The sequence below is a fragment of the Eublepharis macularius genome, chromosome 1 (genome assembly GCF_028583425.1).
Source record: "Eublepharis macularius isolate TG4126 chromosome 1, MPM_Emac_v1.0, whole genome shotgun sequence".
In the NCBI taxonomy this organism is placed as follows: domain Eukaryota; kingdom Metazoa; phylum Chordata; class Lepidosauria; order Squamata; family Eublepharidae; genus Eublepharis; species Eublepharis macularius.
In genome coordinates this window covers 148,239,156-148,265,021 of record NC_072790.1, presented here as the reverse complement: position 1 = coordinate 148,265,021, position 25,866 = coordinate 148,239,156, and the positions used below count along the sequence as shown (strand labels likewise).

The 25,866-nt window shown below is 44.0% G+C and overlaps 1 protein-coding gene across 1 annotated transcript in view; it reads left to right on the top strand.

Annotated features, from left to right (window-relative positions):
• Positions 1–25,866, top strand: part of PCNX2 (pecanex 2) — a 328,170-nt gene that overhangs the window by 240,912 nt on the left and 61,392 nt on the right. Inside the window, exons 24-25 of the mRNA XM_054980165.1 lie at positions 12,808–12,866; positions 16,370–16,585. Of these exons, the coding sequence (XP_054836140.1) occupies positions 12,808–12,866; positions 16,370–16,585 (275 nt within the window). The remainder of the gene's footprint in view (positions 1–12,807; positions 12,867–16,369; positions 16,586–25,866) is intronic.

Genomic DNA, 25,866 nt, shown 5'->3' with positions numbered 1-25,866 from the left:
TACCGAGAGCGGGACTTTGCTTCTTTGCTGCCATTTGGGGGGGGGGGGGCGCCAACAAAATTCTGGAACTCACCCAAGGGGAAGAACGAGTCTTCTTCAGATCAACCTCTCCTTCACGAACGCTTGTAGAACAGAAGGGATTCGCTTGTTTACGGGCTTCTGCCTGTTTCTTTTATTTGCCGTTTCTCATTGCCCGGCGGCACTCGAGGCGCCGCGCACGTCTGCCGGCCTCCATAGGGACAAACGGGCAATTCCTCCCCCCGCATTGATTTCGGGGAGTTCTTCCCGCAGCGTCCCGGACCCTGGCTCCCTCCCTGGGAGTCCTGGGGGCTAATCCTTGCGGATCAGCCGCCCGGTCAGGGTGCCCGGTCGTTTCCTCCCGGACCAGCCGAGAGGAGCGTCCAGCATGGCTGAGAAAACGAAACCGAATCTTTTTCTCCCGTTTTAACTTTACCATTACCTACATTCCCAGCTCCCAGAACAAGCGGGCAGATGCCCTCTCTCGAAAACCTGAGTTCGCTTCCCCGTCCCTCAAGGAGCCTCTTCTATCCACAGTTCTACCACTGGAAGTGTTCGCTGCCGTGCCCCCTACTGCCTCGCTCCAGGAACGGATCCAGGAACAACAGCTACGTGACCCCTTCGCCATGAAGATGCTCCAGTGTCTTTGTGATCCTACGCAGAATCCCCCCAGGGGTTACCGAGAGCAGGCAGGGATGCTCACCCACCAAGACCGGGTCTATGTGCCACCAGGGCCACTACAGGCCGAAGTCCTGCAACTAGCGCATGACACCAAACCCGCTGGACACTTTGGTCGGTATAAGACAGCACATCTGCTGACCCGGGAGTTTTGATGGCCCCATGTACAGACCGATGTAGCCCAGTACGTAGCCTCCTGCAGCACCTGCAGGCGAGCCAAAGATCCCCCTGGCAGGCCTACAGGACTATTGCTCCCCCTGCCCACTCCTAATGGCCCCTGGAAAGCTGTATCCATGGACTTCGTCACGGACCTCCCTACTTCTGCAGGGAACACAAGCATCCTAGTGGTGGTGGACCTCCTGACTAAGATGGCTCACTTTGTTCCTTGTTCCGGACTCCCAACTGCCCGCGAAACTGCCCGGCTGTACTTACACCATGTTTTCCACCTCCACGGATTGCCAGAACACCTGATCTCTGATCGGGGGACCCAGTTCACCTCCCGCTTCTGGCGCACCCTACACACCCTACTGGGCACCCAAGTACACTTATCTTCCGCTTATCACCCCCAGTCTGATGGCCAGACGGAACGCACCAATGCCACACTGGAACAGTATCTCAGGTGCTATGTAAACCACCAGCAGGATGACTGGGCCCCACTGCTCCCCCTGGCGGAGTTTGCATACAACAACTCAGTGCATACCTCAATCCGTCAGACCCCGTTCATGGCAAATTATGGGTTCCATCCCCGGTTTTTCCCGCCGGTCATGCCCACTGCACCAGTACCAGCTGTCAATGACTTTGTGGAGGAATTGCAGGCACTGCATAAGGTCCTGCAGGACCAACTACACCAGGCCAAAGAGGCATACAAAGAGGCTGCTGATCGTAGGCGTCAGCCAGGAGAGACTCTCAAGGTTGGGGACAAGGTGTGGCTCTCAACTCGACACCTCCGCAGTCAGAGGCCCTTCCGAAAGTTGGATGCCCGCTTTATTGGCCCATTCCTAGTTACTGCCCAAATCAACCCCGTGGCCTACCGGTTACAGCTACCCTCTACGCTCCGTATCCATCCTGTGTTTCATTGGTCCCTCCTTGTTCCCGTTGCCCCCCCCCCACATCCTCTCCGAGACCCAGAGGCGCCACCACTACCTGTCATGATAGAGGGCCAGGAGGAATATGAAGTAGCGCAAATATTGGACTCCAGATGACAACGTGGTCAACTCCAGTATCTGGTGGACTGGAAGGGGTACGGACCCGAGGACCGCTCTTGGGAACATGCGGAGAATCTTCATGCCCCCGACTTGGTGCGCCGCTTCCACCGGGCCTATCCACGGAAACCGGCCCCATCCAGTGTGGGGAGCCCTGGGGGAGGGGATGGTGTCATAGTACAGCCTGAGCTTGACGAGTCCTCTGAGGAGGAGGAACTGGAACAGCTGACGTTTGCTGACAGCCTTGCTCCTCCTGAGGAGGAGCAGCCTGTCTCCCAGCAGCCGACCACAGCTGAACAGTCAGAGGCTGAATCCCAGCCAGAAGCTCCCCTTCCCCACCCAGAGCCACCGGCCCAGATGCAGCCAGCTTCCTTATCCCCTCCAACATCTCCAGACTATCGAGAGCAATGTCGGCATAGCAGGGACAGAAGAGACTTACAGACCCGACGTCAATCTGCACGCCTCCGGGCTCTGAACAGGCCAGCCTTCTCAGAGGAAGGAGGGGCTTCAGAGGAGGAGACTTGAAGCAGCTGTGCGAGCTGACCGAATGCCCTTAGAGTATAAAAGCCAGAGGGAGGGCTCCCTTCAGCATGGCTTCAACGAGTTCTCTAAGCTGCTACTGTACTGCCTGTGTTTGCTCTTTGGAACTGTCTCTCTGACCTCCGACCCGGCCTGTCCTCGACTACTCCCTTGATTTACGGACTTTGCACATTCCTCGCCTTGCCAGCTAGACCTCGTTACCTGTCAGCAGCACTCTGCAGACTCAGCAACCCCTGGAAGCAGGACACTTTCCTGCCTTTGCGGAAAGGACAGTAGTTGAGGGACCCATTCTCCCCTTCTCAGAGGGCACAGCGATTGCAATGGATAGGGACACTGTGCAGCGCAACTACATGTGCAACAGGTCCTGAGCTGTTGCACAAATGTCCAAAGGAGGCTGCCACCAGCATCACCCACCTTCCTGCCTTCACAGAAAAGAGGGGATGGGTGGGACAGGAGAGGTCATAGGGAAGGTTCGAAGTGGTTCCATCCAGAGAGGTAGAGGTAGAAAGACTGACATGGAACTTTTCAGGGAGAGGAGGACAAAGGGTTACCCAGCAGAACAGGATCAAGAAGACCCAAACCTATGAGAGCCCTCAGCCAAGAAACCCACTGAGCTTGCCTCTGGACCTTTGCAGCCCCGGGATCGGAGGGGGGTTAGAGCGCAACACCAACACTCCCAGATACCTGACCAGCTCAGGCACTGATAATTATCTAGGTGAGCCCTCAGCAGAGGTGCCCCCCCCACCAGCTTGGCCCCTGGCCTGGGAAGCCGTGGTGGCACAAATGCCCGTGTCTTGATGAGTCCTCCTGAGCCCTCAACCTCACCGTTCTAAATGGCACTGTCCCCAACCCCAAGGGATCAACTTCCGCAGGGGCAGCCTGCCTGACTATGCCACTCCCACCTGACCCAAACGTGCCAGCCCTCATTCAAGATACCCGCTGGACTCGACGGGCAAGGGTGCACAGTAACGGCATGGAAAACCAAGGGGCAAGATGCTTTAACAGCCTTTGGAAGTCCAAGCCCTCCACGATGGATAGGGGCAAGCCATGTAGGGCAATCGTCTCTGCCAAGATGCGAAGGCCTGCCTCCTGAGCCCTCAACCTCACTGTTCTAAGCAGCGCTGTCCCAGATCCCAAGGGAACAACCTCCGCAAGTGCAGTCTGCCTGAGCACTTCGCTCCAACCAGCATCACCCTCAGGGCAAGGATTCTTGCTTGGGGTGGATTCTGGTGACCCTCCCACTAATCGCTGCACAGAAGAGCTGGTAGCCCTCTTTCTCCCCCCAACAGATGTTTCGCTGGGCGAAGACGGAGACCACAGGCTCAAGTGGTGCCTCTTCAGGTGCTTAGTCAGGACCGTCAATGACAGGTGCTTCGGGTTATTGCCCCTGCACACCAGGACATCACAGGCACGGCACTGTACTACACGGGGGTCATTAGGAAGGGCCCGAAAGTGCCTCCATACGGAGGCATTGAAATGTGGACCACTAACTGTCCCAGGGGAAGGAGGACAAACGGTTACAGGTTGCACTGCGGAGCTGGCCACGGACAACGGAGTGAGGGGTGGACTGCAGGCAGGGACACTTCTGCGAGTTTGGGATGGGAATGGGAGGAATGTTTCATAAAACACAAACCATTCCTCCAGGGATCCCTCACCCACCTTCTCCTCAAAATGTTGAGAGAGATCCTCTACCCCCAGTGGAAAGACCTCTTTGGCGTCCTCCACAGCTCCCACAGGTGAATCTGGGGAAGCGGGAGTACTTGCTGCTGCCCCCAAGCCACACCCAGTACTGCTTGCCACGAGGAAACCAGGAGGATTACCTTTGCACTTCCACCCACGACCATCCATGACCACCACAACATGAAGACTCATTGTGCCACCAAACTGGAATTAAGGAGGACAGAAAAGGAGAGAACACTGTGAGCCCTCAGCCAAGGTGCCCATAGAGCTTGGCCCCAGAGCCTGGCAGCAGCCCTGGAACCAGAGGCTGAGGCTACAGCCCTAGCCCAGCACACCCAGAAGCTGGACCACCAGAGCAGGCACTGATATTGATACTAACAATAATTAGCATGGGCCCTCAGCCAAGATGCCCACAGAGCTTGGCCCCAGAGTGTGGCAGCAGCCCTGGAACCGGAGGCTGGGGCTAGAGCCCTAGCCCAGCACACCCAGAAGCCTGACCACCGGATCAGGCACTGATATTGATAATAATAATAATCAGGGTGAGCCCTCAGCCGAGGTGCCACTGAGCTTGACCCCAGGGTCTGGCAGCAGCCCTGGAACCAGAGGGCTCCCTATCCCACCCACCACACACAGAAAAAATCCCAGCTCCAAAGCACTCTCCCTATCTCTTTCCCAAGAGGCTATCAACAGCTCTGTCCCATTCAACTGCTTGCTGAAAGGGAAAGCCAGAACTGGGAGCGCAGTGCCCTTTTATAAGCAGAGATCTCATTGAGAAAAGCAGGAGGTCTGTGGTTGGCAGTCAGAACTGCCTAACAGGGTTTTCAAGGATGCGATTGGAGTTCCCATGGCCACAGAACACCCCCTCCTCCCCCCCTCCCCACTGGTGTCTGCTCCCATGTTACCAACTGTAACCAATTTGCAGCTTCACACTTGGAAGGAAGACCTGCCCATCAAGCTAAGTTGGGCTTTGACTTCCGGTTTGGGATTCATGGAGGTCTAACGCAGCTCCATTTGCGGAGCTGACCGGATTGCCGTTTTAACCGGCCGGAGGGGTGAAAATAACCCGCGGCCGACTGCTCTCAGGCGGGGAGCAGGCAAAGAACGCTCAAGACCCTAGGGTGAGCTAGATCTCGGACGAGGGGGGGCTCTACACAAGGAGTCTCCCCCCCGATCCTTGAGGTCCCACCTTGCGACGGGTCGGCTATAATCTCTGCGGCAATTTTGGGGCCAATTCGGCTGGCATAAGACCTACATACCCAAGCTTCGATCGGGGAGGGAAGTCGAGAGGAGAATTTAAGATCGAAACAGCGATTACAACCCGAGAAAGTTGAAGAGAAGGTAAAGATCGCTATCTCTTGAAACGGGACAGATTGACAAAAACAGAGAGGAAAGAAAGTAGATTTTTAAACTGCAACAGACTAATGAAAAGGAGGTGAAGACTCGGCAGGAGTTGTATTTTAAAAGAGACTAAGTTTAAAGAAGTTATTACAAAAATCGGACTATTGTTTTGAATACCTGTGGTTTTGGAGCTGTGGGAAAGAGACACCATCGCGAGACCTGCTGTGGGAAGACGGGAGACAGGAAGTGCGTAACAACAATAGAGTGGCTGGAGGGAAGCGGCCCTTGCCAAGGGACAGGAAGTGGGGAATCGCCATTTTTGAAAGTGGAAGGGTCGTGGCTTCAGCGGAAGAGGAAGTAGGCCATCTTGGATTATAATAACATAGAGAAACCATAGAGAAAAGACGCCCGACATTTTGGATATAAAAAATTAATTTTGGCAAAGATTGGGACATTTGAAAAAAAGGAAAACGTTTAATTATACGCCACGGAGTTGAGGAAGAGAGCAGATTCGTGGGAGCGAGCTAAAGCAAGCCCCACGATGTCGAAAAAAGAGTGGCAATCGGCAATAGAAAATTTGGACAAAAAACTTATAGACATGATGAAAGAACTTAAGGACACGAAATTGGAGCTTATTAAAGAGGTCAAAGAAGTTACACAGACAGTAAAGTCGGAGCTGTCAGAAGTGAAAAAAGGTGTGGAAACGATTAGCAGTGAATTACAAGGAACGAAACAGAGAGTCAAAACAGTAGAAGACGCGATGGAGAATTTAATAGAAACGCAACAAACAGAGATGAGATTGGTAAAGGGGAGGATGTCAGTTGCAGAAACTAAACACATGGAGAAGCAGCTTCGTTTTTGTGGTCTGCCAGAAGTTGAAGGGAAGTCAGCGCAAGAACAGATGACTGAGGTGTTGGCTGAATACCTGGGGAAGGAGGAGGAGGAAATTGTGGCTATCCTAGATGTGGCGTATCGTGTGAACTCGAGAATTGCAACCCAGAGAAAGCTACCAAGGGATGTGATCGTGCAGTTTACAACTAGAAATATGAAAGAGAGGATTGTGACAAAACAATTTCAAGATCCATTGGAGATTGATGGCAAGACGATTATCATAATGAAGGAATTGCCCAGATCAGTGTTACTGGACAGGAAAAAATATAGAGTGTTAATTCAGACTTTGAAGGACATGAACATTAGGTACAGATGGGAGTTACCGGAAGGAGTGTCCTTTGAGTTTGGAGGGGCAAAAAAGCGTATCAGATCTGAGCGGGAGATGGAGAGATTTATTAAGGACAATGAAAAAGACTTACCAACAAAACCATGAATATGGAGTGTAAAGTATTATCTTGGAATGTAAATGGACTAAACTCACCGAATAAGAGAAAAAATATTTTTCATTGGCTACTAAAACAAAAATGTGATATTGTTTGTTTGCAGGAGACCCATATTAGAAAACAGGATGTAAAATATTTAAAATCTGGAAAATTGGGCAAAGAATTTGTAGCGGCTTCCAACAAGAAAAAAAGAGGAGTGGTGTTGTATATAAAAGAGGAGCTGCAGCCAAAATTTGTTATGAGAGATGTGGAAGCTAGATTTGTAGCAGTGGAATGTAATTGGAACTTAAAGAGAGTGTTGGTAGTCGGACTTTATGCACCTAACGGTGCAAAGGAAAGCTTCTTTGAGGACTTAAGGAAGCACTTAGACGATCTTGTATATGACCAGATAATTCTTGCTGGAGATTTCAATGGAGTGACAGATTTGGAACTAGACAAAAAGACTACAAAAGCACAAAAGAAAAGAGGACTATTGCCAAAGCTTTTTTTTGAGTTGATTCAACAAGAGACTCTCGAAGACGTATGGAGGAGAGAATATCCTAAAACCAGACAGTTTACTTTTTATTCTGCAAGGCATCTTACATTATCAAGAATTGATATGATCTGGGCCTCAAAGGACTTAGCGTTATGGACTAAGGAGGTAGAAATAATGCCGATGGTAGGCTCAGATCACAACCCAATTATGTGGAAATTTGGAAAAAGGAGAAAAAGGAAAGCCTGGAGAATAAATGAGGACTTGTTACAGGAAAGTGAGAATATGGAAACATTGAGAAGAGAGACTAAGTTTTTTATACAATACAACGTGAATAAAGAAGTACCAACCAGTAAAGTTTGGGACGCGTATAAGGCGGTTGTAAGGGGCATACTAATGGACTTAAATGGTAGAGCAAGGAAAAAGAAAGAGGAGAAAAGACAAGAGATTGAGGAGAAAATAAAGGCCAAAGAAGTACAGTTAAAAAAGAGACCAGGGAAAAAGAAAATACATCAGGAAATTAAAATTCTTCAAGAACAGTTAACAGCAATGAGTAATAAAGAATTGGAGTGGAACCTTAAAAGACTGAATCAAAAAGCTTTTGAGGGTGCTAATAAACCTGGGAAATATTTGGCATGGCAATTAAAGAAGAAAAGGGAAAAGAAAATAATAAATAAAATTTGTGAAGAAAACAAAACGTATTTGGAGCAGACTACCATTAGCAGAGCCTTTTATAAATTTTACGCTAAGTTGTATAATAAAAAAGAAGTAAACAAAGAATCAATAGCATCATATTTGGAGAAAACCAAACTTCCAGAGATCTCGGAAGCTTGGAGAAATAAGCTGAACAGTGAAGTAACTGACGAGGAAATAAGTATGGCAATACAATCCGCAAATCTAGGAAAGGCGCCAGGGCCAGATGGACTTACGGCTAAATTTTATAAGACAATGGCCAACGAACTGGCACCATTCCTAAAAGAGGTGATGAACGGAGTTTTTAGGGATCAAAGAATTCCAGACACTTGGAGCGAAGCGAATATATCATTGATCCCAAAAGAGGGCCAAGATCTGACTAGCGTGAAAAATTACAGGCCTATATCATTACTTAACAATGATTATAAAATTTTTGCAAAGATATTGGCGGAGAGACTGAAGGGGTGGCTCTCGGAAGTTATAGAGGAAGAACAAGCAGGTTTTTTGCCGGACAGACAAATAAGAGACAATTTAAGGACAGTGATCAATGCTATTGAATACTATGACAAGCGTTGCGATAAAGAGGTTGGTTTCTTCTTTGTAGATGCTGAAAAAGCGTTTGACAATTTAAACTGGGATTTTTTGTTTGCCACTATGGAAAAGCTACAATTGGGAGAAAGATTCATCAGAGCAATCAAAGAAATATATAGGGACCAGACTGCAGCAATTGTAGTGAATGATGAACTGACTAAGAAATTGACGATTAGTAAAGGAACAAGACAAGGTTGCCCGTTATCTCCATTGTTGTTCATATTAGTATTGGAGATTCTGATGATACAAATACGACAAGACGAGGAAATACGAGGAATAAAAATAAAGGACTATTCATACAAGGTTAGAGCATTTGCAGATGACATAATGTTAATTGTAGAAGAACCATTGGAGAACATGCCAAAAGTGATAGATAAGATTAAGGAGTTTGGTGACTTGGCAGGTTTCTTCATTAATAAAAAGAAGTCAAAGATACTATGTAAAAACATGACTAAGCAGAAACAACAATTGTTAATGGAAATAACGGACTGTGAAGTAACTAGTAAGGTGAAATATTTGGGAGTGGAGCTGACTGCAAAAAATATAGATTTGTTCAAGAATAATTATGAAAAATTATGGACTCAGATAGAGAGAGACTTGATCAAATGGAATAGACTGAATTTGTCATAGTTGGGCAGGATTGCAGCAGTTAAGATGAATGTGTTACCAAGAGTAATGTTTTTGTTACAGACAATACCAATCATCAGAGACTCTAAACAATTTGAAAAATGGCAGAGGAAAATATCAGATTTTGTTTGGGCAGGCAAGAAGCCTCGAGTGAAAGTAAAAGTTCTACAAGATGCAAAGGAGAGAGGCGGAATGCAACTGCCCAATCTGAGACTTTACCATGATGCAATCTGCCTAGTTTGGCTAAAAGAGTGGATGACATTAAAGAATAAGAAACTATTAGCCCTAGAGGGATATAAAAAATTTTTTGGATGGCACGCATACCTATGGCATGACAAAGTAAAGGTCAACTCGATGTTCCTGCATCATTTTGTAAGGAGAAGTCTATATACAATCTGGAAGAAGTACAGAACTTACCTACAAGAAGGAACCCCCTTGTGGGTGGTTCCATATGAGGTGATAGATCCGAGAGCTGTGGATAATGAACAACAATGTTTAACGTACAAAGAAATAACTAAGATTGAAGTATCTAAACTTAGAATAAAGACGCAAGAGGAACTATCACCTAACTATGATTGGTTCCAGTATAGACAGATTAGAGACTTATACAACTCGGACTTGGCAAAAGGGGGCATACGAACAGAGAACTCGGAACTAGAGCAGACCCTTCTTAAAGAGGACAAGAAAAGAATATCCAAGGTATACCAAGTACTGTTGAAATGGTATACCGAGGATGAGATAGTTAAAACACAAATGGTGAAATGGGCTATAAACTTTAATAAAGAAATAACAATGGAGGCATGGGAATACTTGTGGAAAACTACAATGAAGACAACGACATGCACTAATATTAAAGAGAACATTTTCAAAATGATTTATCGTTGGTACATGACACCAAAGAAGATTGCGCTAGGGAACTTGAATACTTCTAATAAATGCTGGAAATGTAAGAAACATGAGGGCTCCCTCTATCATATGTGGTGGTCGTGTGAGGTAGCTAGGCAGTTCTGGGGGGAAATAATAAGGGAAATGAGTGAAATTTTACAGTTTCAAATAAATAAGAACCCAGAACTCCTGCTGCTAAACTTGGGAATGGAGGGAATTCCAGCCCATCATAGGACGTTGATTTTTTATATGACTGCAGCAGCTAGACTTTTGTATGCGCAGAAATGGAAAGTACAAGAAGTGCCAACTATTGAAGATTGGATCTACAAATTGCTGTATATGGCTGAAATGGACAAGATGACAAGAAAACTGAGAGATCTGGACTCAGGGCAGTTTAACACAGACTGGGAGAAGCTGAAACAATATCTGGAGAAGAAATGGGAGGTGGGAGGAAAACTGTGGCAGTTTGAGAACTACTGAAGTATAATAAAAGTATAAAAGAGAGGGGTGACTTTACCGGGGGAGGAAGAGAAATGAATTTATAAGCAGTTAGATTAATTGATTGAGATATATATAGATATATATAGATATGTATAGGTTAACTGATAGAACATTGATAGAGAATAATTAATGATAAGGTTTAAACATGAGGATTGAGTAAATAACAATATTTTCTTTCTTTGATAAGATTTATATGCACCAAACTGAATGTACAGAAGAGTTAAAGATTATGCGAGGAGTTATATAGAATTACCATAAAAAGTTGAAATGAGTAATATATAGAGAACAAATCAAATTGTTTGATTTAAATGTGGGGAATTTTTATGGTTTATGATATATAGGTTTATATAGAAATATTCAAAACTGGAAAATGGGATAAATTGTTTATCTAAAGACGTATAGTTTGGGTGTATAATAAGTAAAGGAGTTAAAGATGTACTGCTTAATATAATGGAGAATGTATATCTGTTTTAGACAGAGAAATTTAACAGAAGTAAGGGAAAAGGGACAGAGGGTGGGAAAGCTGTTGGAAGTCAACAAAAGGGGGGGAAAGGGAGGGGGTTAGAAATGAAAAACTAGGGGAAAATTGACTGTAATGTAGAAATAAAAATGGTCTAACCCAATAAAAAAATTTTCAAAAAAAAAAAAAGCTAAGTTGGGCTTTGATTGGACTGTCTGGGGCGACAGAGGGAGTGCAGACAGAGTTCAGGCAGTCCCTTCCTCTGTTGCTGAGGCAATTGATTGAAGGCGCCTGAGTGTCTGGCTTCCCGAACAGCAGACGAACTCAACGAATGAGGCTTGCGACGACCACCTGTTCATCTGGAATGGTGCCTCATGAACGGCCCATTCGCGAAGAGCCGAGCAGGCTATTCATCGGTTTTTTTCTGTTTGTAATGCTGTTCGTGACCATGTCTAGTCACCAGTCAGCTTGTTATATGGACCTCTTCACACATTTTTAACTTTATTTCAAGAAATGTGAAAAGACATTTGCAAACACTTGTATTCCTTATCAGGGAGCAAAGTCTGGATGTGATTCTATGACAGACTTTGATATACTCTAGATAACATGTGAAATGGCCTTATAAATTTTAAAACCATATCCAGCTAGACTTATGAACTACCATGTTCCAAATTTGCCATCTTAAAATTTTGTAATGTATTGTGTTCATTTTGATAACAGAAACAAGAGATCCCAAAATGTGTATTTCTGTCATAGATGTAGAGACAACCAGCATGTCAGGATTGCCAAGTCCCTATATCCTCCTGGCAGGAGGGTGTATGTGGATGTGGCACTTGCCTGGAGCCTAAATCCCATGGGCACCCACTCCGGGCTCAGATGCAATTATATCACTTCCAGGAAGTGACATCATTGTACCACCAGTGGGCTGGTTCCTGTGCTTTATGTAAGGTCAATTCAGCCCGTTAGGGGTCCCTCCAAAGCCTAGAAGCATGCCTACCGCTAGGTGCATGCCTGCTGTTCACTTGCCAAGAGGTTCCTTGCCTCTGGGACTCATTCCCCACACCTTTCCCCATGCCAGCCAGGTAAGTGGTGGCGTGGGGCAGAGGCTGGGAGTGGGGGATACCCTGTCCCCACCGGGGGAATGGGATCCCAGCTCCATGGTATAGTAGTTTAGACTGTCAGACTAGGATCTGGCAAAACCAGATTGGATTTTCCACTCTGCTATGGAAGCTTGCTGGATGTGCTTGGGCCATCACACACTCTCAACCTTACCCTAAACTCTCAGAATTGGTGTGAGGAGGAGAGGAGAATGATGTAAGCCACCTTGGATCCCCATTTGGGTATAAATGAAGTAAATTAGTAAATATTTAGTAGCATGTCATTTTTGATCTTTGTAATTGTTTTACAAAAATATTAAGTTAGTCAAAATGAACCTGAAGCAAAACCAAAACTGATCCAAACCATTATTTTACCTTGAACAGAATCTGAACCATTTTGTGTTGACTTCAAATGGGGAGGCAATCAAGTTATTTCAAACTAGTATCCATGGAACAAGGTGGTTTTAAATATGTGATTACAGGTGTCCAGTAGGCAAAGGGTAGGTTGAATGGGATCAAATATTTAATGTGGCTAATTACATGAAGCAGCCAGCGCACACAAGTGGGTTCCTTTCAAAGGATTTTGATTGTGTAAGAAAGAGACAATACCTGACAATATTCTCTGTGCCCAGGTAAACCCAGAGCACTGCTTTGGTACGGAGATGATCTGTATATATCTATTTATTTCCAGCACAAAACGAGTGGATCATTCAAACACAAGACTGGCACTTCAAATTGAAAAGGATACAGGTATGGAATATATGAATGTTTATTATTAAAAAAACTGAAGATATTTTATAATAATTCAATCCACAAAAAAGCTTGAAGAGCATCTTTCTATGTTAAAATGCTTTTTGTTTGTGAGGGAATGTTCTACATGAATGCTGTAGAATTTATAAAAGAGCTGTCAAGCAGCAAATCATCCCATTGAATTTCAAACATTTTGTATTGTATCACTTTGATGTGTCAGCTTAGAGCAGAAATATCCTATATTGATGATGTTCACTGAGCAGGGCGGGGATTATTTCTTCCTTCGGTTGTATTAGTTCTGCAGTAAATAGAACCATCACCAGCCAGCTACAGGTCACTTTTCATGCTAGGTTATGAAAAGGGTGACCAAATGCAAATATCCCTGTATATTTACTAATATAGAAGGAACTTTGGCAACATGAAAAGTTATGACAAAGCTCTTCTACACAATTATTAAAAGTACAGGAACTCTGTGGGGTTCTTTTGTTTCAGGTTATTTTCATTTCGGTGGGATGGCCTGAAGATCTAGCATAGATGTCCAAGCTACAGGCCTTTTCCTGCTACTTCTTCACCGCTGTATTAACAATACTGGTATTGCCAATATGAAGTAGCTAGTAATCAGTGCTGGGGTTTTGTGCGTGAACCATTATCAGCAAAGGGATCAGTAGCCAACAGTGGTTTTAGAATTCTAGCATTACTGTCCATTGTGGATTAGTGTACCCACAAATGCCATAGTTAGTCTTTAATCATGTTGTATTGCAGAAACCTATTTTAAGAGCAACCATGCAGCTAAGTATTACCTTACAGTCAGGTTTCTGATTCATTGATGAGCCTCACTAAACTATTCTGAAGGAATCTCTACTGAAAGTTTTCCACATCTATATTTCAAGGATCTCAGATCACTTGCAAATAGAATCTGTAAGAGAACACTAAGGCATAAGAGAAAGTAAAAGCACTGACCAAGCCAGAGTTTGTTAATTAGACAAGAGAATTCAGGCTAACCGGCATCAACAGTTATACCACATGACACTGTTTTGATATATGTGAAAGATCTTGCTTAATTTCATTGATCATACTTAGGTCCTTATTTTAATTTTCCTTGAGCACACATTCACACTTTGAATGGTTAGGCTTGAGAATAGAACCTTGTTGCTCTCAAAGGACTGATCTAAAGAGCCAATGCAGTGTAATAGATGTAGAGCTGGACCTGGACTCACATTCCAACTCAGTCAAGAAGCTCACTGGGTTGTTTAGAGACCCTGGAGAGCAACTGCCAATCTGAGCAGACAATATTGACCTCAATGGACCAATGGTCAGATTCAGTATAAGGCAACTTCACATACATGTGAATACCATTAGCATATCACAAAGATTTTTCAGCTATGACTCTCCAGCCCAATCAAATTCAATAGCAGAGCTGGTCCTCAAGATCACCTGTGCATATTGTAAATTGTTTGATCATTTTTGTATTCCGAGAAAAAGAAAAACTTATTGGTGATCTGAGCATTGCGTAGGAATACAAGTGCATTAGATGTGGGCCATGATCAAGAGATTACCCGCTCCATGTTTAAAATTTACTTCCTTAATAATAATATATTAATAGAGATGCTAGTATTTAAAAGTTGGTGTAAGCCCAGGAAAAAACATCAGTGAATATCTAGAGCCATCTCTGAGGATGAAGTCAATGGAAGTCCAGCATGATAGTGAAGACACTAGTGAAGGTTATACTAAATCCCAGAACAACCAAACAAAAAACAAACAAAAAAGCTATGTGTTGCACTGACTTTGTTATATCCTCTTTCCTTCTTTGACTACTGACTCAGAACTGCACAACAGGATTTTCATCCAGTAGCACTTTAGAGACCAACAAGATTTTCTGAGTATAAGCTTTTAAGAGTCAGAGCTCCCTTCTTCAGATAATCAAGGGAGCTCTGACTCTTGAAAGCTTACACTACGAACGTGCCTGTTATGACCCCTTCTTTCTCTTAGGTAGATTTTGCCGTTAATCTTTCCCTTACACCCTCTGGGTAGATTGCTGCCACCAGGAATATTATATTCCAAGATATTTTATTTAAATTTTCCCTTTAGTAACGTGCCCAAGCATTAGGCTCCTTCGTGGTTCTATGTGGCCCTGAGGATAGGAATGGGATATAGCAATGACAGATGCTCTGGGATATAACAAAAACAAAGTAAACTTTTATTTTTTCAAGAAGCGTATCGGTTTCATAAGAGCAGTTCTCAATTCTTCAAGTTACTTCACTTAAACTCATTCACACAGATCTCTTCTAAGGTTTCTCACACAGTTTGCCTGCTTTTCCCTGACTGAATGTTCTTTCACAAACATACTCAGATCAGGTTTCCACATAGGTTATATTTCTCTCAGTAATACTTAAACATGCTCAGGCAGTACACAGCTTGCCTTTCTTTCCCTGACTGAATGTTCTTTCTCCACTCTCAGAGCCAAACTACAAGTGACGTCTTACACAGGTTGGACACTAGTCGGCTTCCCTCAAGTTTTGATGGGAAATGTAGGCATCCTGGTCTTGCAGCTGTAATGGAGAGCCAAGCTGTAAAACCAGGGCGCCTACATTTCCCATCAAAACTTGAGGGAAGTTGACAAGTGTCCAACCTGTGTAAGGCATCACTTGTAGTTTGGCTCTCAGTCTAAAACTGCATTCACCCTGCCCACACTCTCAGTCATCAACCAGTCATATCACTCACTCATCCCTCTCTTTCACCCCCACTCTTCACCTATATCACACCAAGCATTTAAAGACACATGCACACATTTACTTAAAATCATTACAGCGCCACTGGAAGAAAATCCTGCTGTTCTATTGCAGACTGACACAGCTACCTACAGAACTGCACAAATTTTTCATTAGAACCTGCACAGATCTGATTTATAACAACACACTGGGAAACCTCCACAGTAGATGTATCCTGTGCCTTCAAACCTTTCAGTGGGCAACTTAGAATTTTAAAAATATCTCACAGTGAAACTATGTGTGGTCATGGATAATTGTGATTAAGTGAGTTGGGCAGAATCTACTAAATGATGATGTGTGCTCCCAGGAGGATAATCTGAGGCCATTTCCACACGTTGTTAAAGAGATGGCCTACTCACTAAACTCTGGCAGGTTTTTTTCACTCACTCCATACGTCTCCAATTTCAAAGCGGAAGCAGGCAGTTTGGCTTCCATTTTTTCGGCGTCTTTTCTGAGAACGGAAATTCCCACACTTTTGTGCTGGCTAAAAAATGCTGAAAAAACGGAAGACAAAACTGCCTGCTTCCATTTTGAAATCGGAGAAATATGGAGTGAGTGGGGAAAAAACCCGCCAAAGTTCAGCGAGTAGGCCATCTCTTTAACAGAGTATGGAAATGGCCCTAATCTCCAAAGGGAGCATCCAGTTGAGTAAGCAGTAAGAAAACTGAATTCTTTTTAGAGCCTTCTAGTTGTTGGTTTGTTCATTCCTTTTACAGACTGTTGTTCTGATTTTAGGTAATGATGATAACAACCTGAACTCCATTTTTTATGAGCACCTGACAAGATCTCTGCAGGAGTCTCTTTGTGGAGATTTAATTCTTGGACGCTGGGGAAACTACAGTTCTGGAGACTGTTTTATTTTGACATCAGATTATCTGAATGCCTTTGTTCACTTGATTGAAATTGGAAATGGTCTTGTCACATTCCAGCTCAGGGGGCTAGAATTTCGAGGTAAGCACTTAGCGGCTCAGAAAAGCAGATGGTCCAGATATGGTCAAAAATTCATTTTGCCACATGGCCATTACCATACATTATTTAATTGCATAATTAAATGCCATTTCCAGTCTATGATGCAGCACAAATTATAAGTCTGTCAGTTGTTATATTTGGGAGTAATATAATACTGGTAGGACCTGACAGCTGGACTTGTTTTTTTCAGTATAAGGCAAGGGGATGTGGTAAGGCTGAAGAATTTTTCATGTTACAGTTTTAGAAAAATTCTGTCAGCACAAGGCGGGAGATTTGTCTGTCTAATATATGTCCTTCCTACCTTTCCTTCACAGAACTCAGGGTGGCGTTCACTGTTCTCTCCTGCTCCATTGTATTCTCAGAACAAGCCTGTGAGGGAGGAGACTGGCAGAGAGTGACTGGTCTTAGCTCAGCCCTCTAATAACTGCAGCACACAAGCTAGCCAGTGTGATATAGTGGTTAGAGAGACAGACTGGGTCTTGGAGACATAGTTTTGAAACTCCCACTTACTGGGATGCCTTGCATCAGTCATTTTCTCTCCAGATAACTTACCTGATAGTGTTGTATGGATAAAAAGGAGAACCGTGCATGCCTTCCTGAGCAACTAGGATTATGTGTGGAATAAAAAGGGACTAAAATAAATAAAACATAATATCTGATTTTTGAAGTGTGCTAACAGTAAGCACAGTATAAAATGAGGATTGCCATGGGGCCTACAAATCTCATTGTGGTGCCTAGCATTTTCAGCAATGGTTTTATTGTGGTGTATCTCCCTATTCTTCACAAGAAGTACAAACTTAGCATTTCACATCAGAATATATTTTCCTGTATGACATAAAAATGAGTGTGCATGAAATTCTTGTCATTGCTTGTTTGAATGTTAACTTTATACCCTTCAGAGGTTGTATAGATGAATTCATTACTTACCCAGTTGCTTTCTAGACTGGCTCCAATTTTCAATATGCAACTAAACAGAACTTTTTAAAGCAATAATGAAGTTGTGAGAAACTGGGGGAAAGGTAGGTCAGGATTAGATGTTAATTTTTGCTGTGGTGATGATTAACATGGTTAACCTATATTTACTCATATACTACAATAAATTTGTCATAACGTTAATAAAATTTTAAGAAGGCATGAAGAATTTAGGATTAAGTTTTGTGATAGCAACTAGAGATGGGCACAAACAACATTATGAACCAAAAAAAGCCACGAACAGCCCAATTTGCTGTTCGCAAACAAGCTGTCCTTGAGGCCCCATTCTAAACAAACAGGTGGTCATTGCAAGCCTTCCTTGCTGTTCATTGCTGTTCATCAAGCCAGACAGTCTGGCACCTGCAATCAATTTCCTTGGCAACTTAGGCAGGAATTGTCTGAACTCTGTCTGAACTCCTGCTGTTGCCCTGGAAACCCCAATCTAAGCCCAATTTAGCTTGATAGGCAGGTCCTCCTTTCAAGTGTGAAGCTCCAAATTTGTTACAAGGGAGCAAAGAGCATGGGGGAGGGGGGCTCCCAGCTCTGGCTTAGTTTGCAGACAGTGGAGAGGGAGAGAGTTGCTGTTGGCATTTTGATATAGAGAGTGCATTGGAGCTTGAATTTTCTTTGTGTGTGGTGGGATAGGGATCTACCCCTTTGAGTTCCAGGGCTGCTGCCAGGCTGTGGGGCCAAGCTATTATTTATTATTGGTACCTTTCCTGGTGCCTGCTCAGGTCAGGTTTCTGGGAGTGGTGCAGTAGGGATCTTGACTTGGATGATGGCTAGAGGATAGCCTGCTGGCCCCCTCGAACAGACACCCATGAACATGTTCGTGAACAGGGCCATGTTCATGGTTGTTCGTGAGTCCCCTTTTGTGGAAGGCAATGGACATCATGTTCTTTTTTTTCTGTTTGTACCCATCTCTAGTAGCAACAGTGAGAAAATATGGTCATTAAAATACAAAATCTTGAAGGTTGGAAAGTGGGTCTGGCTCTTAAACAAAGGAAGTGCTTACTTTCACCATGCTCGCAATAGACTCAATAGGATCTCACAGCATAGCATTAAGGGTGAATAAATTGGAGACCCATGAGGAATCAGATAGTGGAGATGAATGGAGAATTTCTGACTGCCAAATGTTACTCAATTTAAAGCTCTTTGGAGCTTGGATAGGCCAATTCCACCCCCAATTTCTCCCCTCTCTTTAAGTGATATTCAGCTCAACAACCCTCAGAATATCATGTCTCCTAAATCAGATAATTTGGGGGAGGATGGTTTCTCATTTTTAGTTCACAATGTTTATGAAGAGTAGGAAGACAGCTAGAGCATATTTGCAGGAAGGCAAAGCTAAACAGAATCCCTGCTCCATACTCTCTTTCTCTACATTCCCTAAGGGGGGGCGGAACTAAAATAGAGGCTGGTACTGCTTCAGAATTTTCTATATCTTGCCTAGAAATACAGATGAGACTTGATGTAAACCCATGGTTAGCCTCCATATGAACTTACCATGTGCCAGTTGCAGTCTTGGCTGCTGGGAGAAAAGCAGGCAGTTACAGACCTAGTGGTTGTGGTCCTCAGACATATTTGAGAAAATTGTCAAGATAGTAGAACTTGGAGTACTTTCATTTTCTTTCTAACTAGTTTCCTTTGTCCTTCATTAATACTATTAAATGATCAATGTTTCTTCTAGTTTTGTATCTGATATCACTAATATAGTATTCATTCTCTGCTTCGAAGCTGGTGAGAAAATTCATGGAAGAGAGTCCTTCACTTAATCAGATGAAATTTCATGGCAGATCAGGGAAGGCAGCTACTATTGCAGCAGTAATATTGCCCATGGGCTTTTTTGTTTTTGCTGGCTTATCACACAGTGGTGTAGAAATATGAATGGTTTAGATTATATGCTCCAGTGCTTTTTTGCATTATGCTACATACAGCTTTATTATGGTAAATGTACATGAGGATACAAAGCCTTTATTTAAAGAATAGCCCCTATGCTAATTTCTGGTTGTTAACATTTCTGGTTGTTAAAAAACAATTTCTGGTTGTTAAATTGCAGTGAAGAAAACAGATCATAGCTTGGGTCCAACTGAGCATTTTTATAGACATTTTTTTTCTATTTACGGAGTACAGCTTTCTTTCCTCTTTTTCCCCACTACAACCCCACATGCCCCCAGTACTGCTCCTGGGGGGACAGTGGGTGATGAGAATACCTCACTCCGCATATGAAAATTCTTCTATCCATACAAATGCTTAGTTGGATCAAACCCTGCACTTTTCATGATTATTTAAAAATGTAATATTTAATCTGCTCTAGAAAGTATTGTATAAGATCCCCAGAGGAGTCAGAAAATACAAGTGAACAAACAAATATAAGAAGTAATATGTTAGAAAAAAAGCCAAAGAGGTATTTGTGAATTTCCTGCATTGTGCAGGGAGTTGAACAAGATGATCCTAGAGGTCCCTTCCAACCCTATGATTCTATGGTTCTAAATGCTGTTGGGTAGGAATGACTTTTCAAGATGAAGAGCAGTTGCTGCAGCTTCTCTGAATACGTAATATAATTTGGAAGAGTGAAAAATGATCCAGGAACATCATGAGCTACTGTGTTAACCATGTATTGAAATACATCAGAAGCAGGGGAAAGGTCTGAATCAGACCTTTCTTGTCATCCCCTTCCCCAAATGTAATCGTGCTAATCCCTTGTAACAAAGCCAACAAAATCCTGTGACACTAGAAGTTCCTTCTAGAAAATGTTTGTTTATGGTGCCACAGAGTTTCATTAGTATGGGTTATTTGCTGAGAACAGACCAATTAATAGCATGGAGTTACTGTAGACAATGGCTGTATGAGATGGCAATGAGAGGATCTGCACATGGTCTGCAGCTGCTAGAGGAGGTAAGGGCTTTTTGCCTTTCTTGGCTGTGGTGGGTTAAGCTGAGAAGCTAAGGGTGGTCCTCTCTAGCTTTGGGGCTTTTTGTGTGTAGTTTTGTGTTGATTTGAGTGTAGTTTTGAGGCTGAGTGTGTTTGGGCTTGATTGTGTTTGAGGGTGAGTGTGTTTGTAAGGCTGCTGGGGGTTGCTGGAGTACAAGCCACACACCCCCTTTGTGCTCACCTCCTGTGCTTAGCAGGAAGTGACCTTTTGCATTGAAAAGGCAACTGCTGGGCAGGGGCGCGAGCCCTTGGCGCGAGCCGAAGGGCGAGAGCTAAAGGGCTCTTGGCCTGTGGCTCTTAGCCGGGGGATCATAGCCGTTTTCTTTCCTCTTAGTGTGTTATTCCTAAAACAGAATAATGAAGTCAGAATGCCAGCAGGGGGTTGGGGGCTTTCCAGTGTATTGCACTGAGTGTCACATGTATGACTATCTGCCTTCTGGTCAGAAGTCCTGGATGTGTGCTCACTGCAAGGAGCTCCTGGTTCTCAGGGAACGAGTACGTACCCTTGAGGCCAAGGTGGCTGACCTGGAGAAGCGGAGACAGTTAGATAGGCACGAGGACAAGATTCTCAGGGACAGGATAGATGTGTCCCACTCTAAAAATGGCAGCATTCTTGTTGTCAAGGAGAATGAGGATCTTGTGGAATCAGGGCACCGTACTGAGGATAAGGGGAACATGCCCTCAGAAGGGACCTCTTCTTCAGTTGGTGAGCAGGTTTCCTTTCGCATCAAGGAACCATCCCTGGGTGGGGTGGGAGGGAGGCTCTTGGTAGTTGGTGATTCGATCCTTAGACAAGTAGATAGCTGGGTGGCACAACCGCGTTCTGACCGTATGGTGACTTGCCTGCCTGGTGCGAAGGTAGCGGACATTACGCGTGTTATAGATAGGCTGGTAGATAGTGCTGGGGAGGAGTCAGTGGTCGTGGTCCATGTTGGAACCAACGATGTTGGGAAATGCAGTCGTGAGGTCTTGGAACAAAAATTTAGGCTGTTAGGCAGGAGACTCAAGGCCAGGACCTCCAAGGTAGCCTTCTCAGAAGTGCTACCTGTTCCACGCGCAGGGCCAGAGAGACAAACGCAGATCAGGAGTCTCAATGCGTGGATGAGACGATGGTGTAGGGAGGAAGGGTTCAAGTTTGTTAGGCACTGGGATTCTTTTTGGGACAAGCGGGAGCTGTACAAGAGAGACGGTCTCCACTTGTCCCGAGAAGGAACCCGGCTGCTGGCACTTAAAATCAAAAAGGTGGCAGAGCAGTTTTTAAACTAAATGCTAGGGGAAAGCCGACAAGAGATAAAGTGTCTCTGGTTCAGGATGGTTCATCTCAGAGAGATGAAGGGCTAGGTATAACACTTCTACAGGGAGATAGATTAGAGTTGTCAACTCAGATGGAGACAAACAGTGCAGATGACCTAACTACGTCTCGAGGCAAAGTGTACCGGGGAAGTTACAGGTGTTTATATACAAATGCTAGAAGTGTCCGAGGTAAAATTGGGGAGCTGGAATGTTTAGTGTTGGGCGAATCCATAGACATTGTGGGCATATCAGAAACTTGGTGGGATGAGGAAAATCAGTGGGACACGGTGATTCCTGGATATAAATTATATCGGAAGGATAGGGAGGGAAGGGTTGGTGGTGGGGTGGCTCTATATGTCAGAGAAGGTATACATTCCAGTAAGATTGAGAAGGTAACTGAATTAGATTCGCTTCTGGAAATGCTATGGGTTGAAATTACGGGCCCAAATGGAAACTTAACTGTGGGAGTTTGTTATCGCCCTCCAGATCAGAAAATAGAGGAGGATTATAAAATGATGACAGGATTAAAGATGGCTGCTAAACAAAAAAACTGTGTTGTAATGGGTGATTTTAACTACCCACACATTGACTGGGCCAATGGGTGTTCGAATCGGGGGAGAGAAAGTGAGTTTCTAGACTGTCTCAATGACTGTGCTATGGAACAGATGGTTACAGAACCTACTAGGGGAGAGGTGATCCTGGATTTGGTCCTCAGTAATGCTGAAGACCTGGTGAGAGATGTAAATGTGATTGCACCACTTGGGAACAGTGACCATAATGTTATTGAGTACAACATATGTATAAATAGGAAATTGCCAAATAAGACCAACACAGCCATGTTTAACTTCAAAAGGGGTAACTTTTCTGAGATGAGGGGGTACGTGAAGAAGAAACTGAAAGGGAAAGTAAAAAAGGTCAAAACACTTGGGGAATCTTGGAGACTATTTAAAACTACAATCCTGGAAGCTCAAATTAAATATATACCGCTGGTTAGGAAAGGCACAAATAGGTTTAGGAAAAGGCCAGCATGGTTAACAAGCAATGTAATAGAAGCTGTAAAAGGTAAAAAGGATTCTTTTAGGCAGTGGAAAACTAGTCGGAGTGAGGTTGATAAAAAGGAGCATAAGCTGTGGCAAAAAAAGTGCAAGTCTGTGATCAGACAGGCAAAAAGGGAATATGAGGAGCATATTGCAAAGAACATAAAGAAAAACAATAAACAATTCTTTAAATATATTAGAAGTAGGAAACCAGCTAGGGAGGCAGTGGGGGGGATAAAGGGCCAAGTCCTCTTGTGGATCGAAAACTGGCTAATTAATAGGAAACAGAGAGTGAGTATAAACGGGCACTTCTCACAGTGGAGGGTGGTGAGCAGTGGGGTGCCACAGGGGTCGGTATTGGGTCCAATGCTTTTTAACTTGTTTATTAATGATTTGGAATTGGGATTAAGCAGTGAAGTGGCTAAATTTGCAGATGACACGAAATTGTTCAGGGTGGTGAAAGCCAGAGAGGATTGTGAGGCACTCCAAAGGGATCTGTCGAAGCTAGAAGAGTGGGCATCCATGTGGCAAATGAGGTTCAATGTAGCCAAGTGCAAAGTAATGCACATTGGAACCAAAAATCCAAAATATAAATACAAGTTGATGGGGTCTGAACTGGCAGAGACTGACCAAGAGAGAGATCTTGGAGTCATGATAGATAACTCACTAAAAACGTCAGCACAGTGTGCGACTGCCATAAAAAAAGCTAATGCTATGCTAGGGGTTATTAGGAAAGGGATTGAAAACAAATCAGCCGGTATCATAATGCCTCTGTATAAATCGATGGTGAGGCCTCATTTGGAGTACTGTGTACAGTTCTGGTCGCCACACCTTAAAAAAGATATCATAGCACTGGAAAAAGTACAGAGAAGGGCAACTAAAATGATTAAAGGGTTGGAACACTTTCCCTACGAGGAAAGATTGAGGCGCTTGGGGCTCTTTAGCCTGGAGAAAAGACGACTGAGGGGAGACATGATAGAGGTTTACAAGATAATGCACGGGTTAGAGAAGGTAGAGAAGATGTGTTTTTCTCCCTTTGTCACAATACAAGAACTCGTGGGCACTCTATGAAATTATTGAGCAGTCGGGTTAGAACAGATAGAAGAAAATACTACTTCACACAAAGGGTGATAAACACATGGAATTCGTTGCCACAGGAGGTGGTGGCAGCTACAAGCATTGCCAGCTTCAAGAGGGGACTGGACAAATATATGGAGCAGAGGTCCATCAGTGGCTATTAGCCACAGGAGATAGATGGTATTCTCTTTGTGGGGAGGTGGTGCTCTGTTGTCTTGGTGCTGGAAGGAAGGCAGTGGGAGGGCTTCTGGTGTCCTGGCCTCACTGACAGTCCTTTAGATGGCACTGGATTTCTAGCCACTGTGTGTGACAGAATGTTGGACTGGATGGGCCACTGGCCTGATCCAACATGGCTTTGCTTATGTTCTTATGTTCTTATGTACAAGTGCAACTCCTTTTCAATCTAAGGACATGGGGAGCTTTTCCTGGCTAACAGAGTGTGCGTATGAGTGCCAGAAGGGGGTGGATCTTAAGCAAAATGTGAGCATAGATGCATGCTAGTAAAGCTATTTTGGACAGCAGGCCGTATGTATGTACACACATATGTATGTGCTGTCAAGTCGCACTGACCTGACTCAACCCCAGAAAGGGGCTTTCAAGGCAAGTGAGAAACAGAGGTGGTTTGCTAGTGCCTCCCTCTGCACAATCTTCCCTGGTGGTCCCCATCCAAGTAGTGACCCTGCTTAGCTTCTGAGATCAGATGAGACCGGTCTATACCATGCTGTCTTCCATGAGCAGGCTGTAAACTGGGTTAATGCTATGAATTTCTTCATGGAATTGAAAGCATCATTTAATACTTCTTTTCTCTGTATCTTGAAATGTTTGCGAGGAAAAAAGCTCACAAGATACATTAAAGCTGTCTTATCAGAAACAGACAGATGTGTTTTTGGCCTCAGACTAAAAAGAAAAATACAGCATAACATAAAACGTCATAATTTGTAGCAATGACAAGTTTTGCAACTAGGGGGAAATAACTTGCTGCAGCAGAACTCATTCTGTTTGGATCAGGGTCCATAAGAAGAAAATTTCAGCAAGATCCTGTGCTAGTGTCTGAAGTTTATGTTCATGGAATGCATTGGTTGCCCAACTTTTTTATTTTACAAAATTAGCCAACTAGCATATTTGTTACCCAAATAATCTACGTATGTCTGGCCTTTAACTATTGGAATATCTCCCTTCTTAGTGTAACAAGCACTGACATGTGTAACTGAGCAAATTATGGCATCCTTCCTATGTATTTCAAGGTCTCAGATCTGGGCCTATCAAAGTGGGGAGATTCCCAGAAAAAAGCAGGCAGAAGACAATAACATTAAAAATCTTAATTGAGATACTAATGGAACGGGAGTGGCGAGAGGCACAAAGGAATCCAACCACACCGGCAGAGAGAGAGAAAGAGAGTAAAAATGCTGAACTTTGCTCCTAAATGATAAACAAAAAGTGTGTGGGGGGTGAGAGTATATAACCAGTCCTGTAGAATGTGAAAATCCTATAGAGTCTTGATGTGGAGAGTAGAAGAGAGAAACGTAGAGACAGAGACCACTTGGGGACTTGTGCCAGGCCACACAGGGTCAGCAGCAAGACAATCAGGAAAAACTATTGGGTGAAAAGTTAACTGACAGGCAGAAGAATGTTCAGGATGGGTCTGTCAACTAGTATAGATGTTCATGATCTGGAATATGCTGATCATAAGGTGAGGTGGTGATAAGTGTAAAAAAGACTGGGAGTAACAGATGGCTGTCTCTGGGAGGATGATGGGTTTATAATAAAACTGAGTACATGCTAGGTCCTGCCCTGCATTAAGGTTATCCGAAAACCTAATTCTGGAGAATCGCACAAATTTCAAGTGGGGAGGAAGCTGATATGAGAACCTCTAGGTCAGGGATCCCCAACTTTTTGTGTATTGACCTAGCTAAGAAACCCTCATCTGGCAGTATCGGTCTACATTTTAGAGGC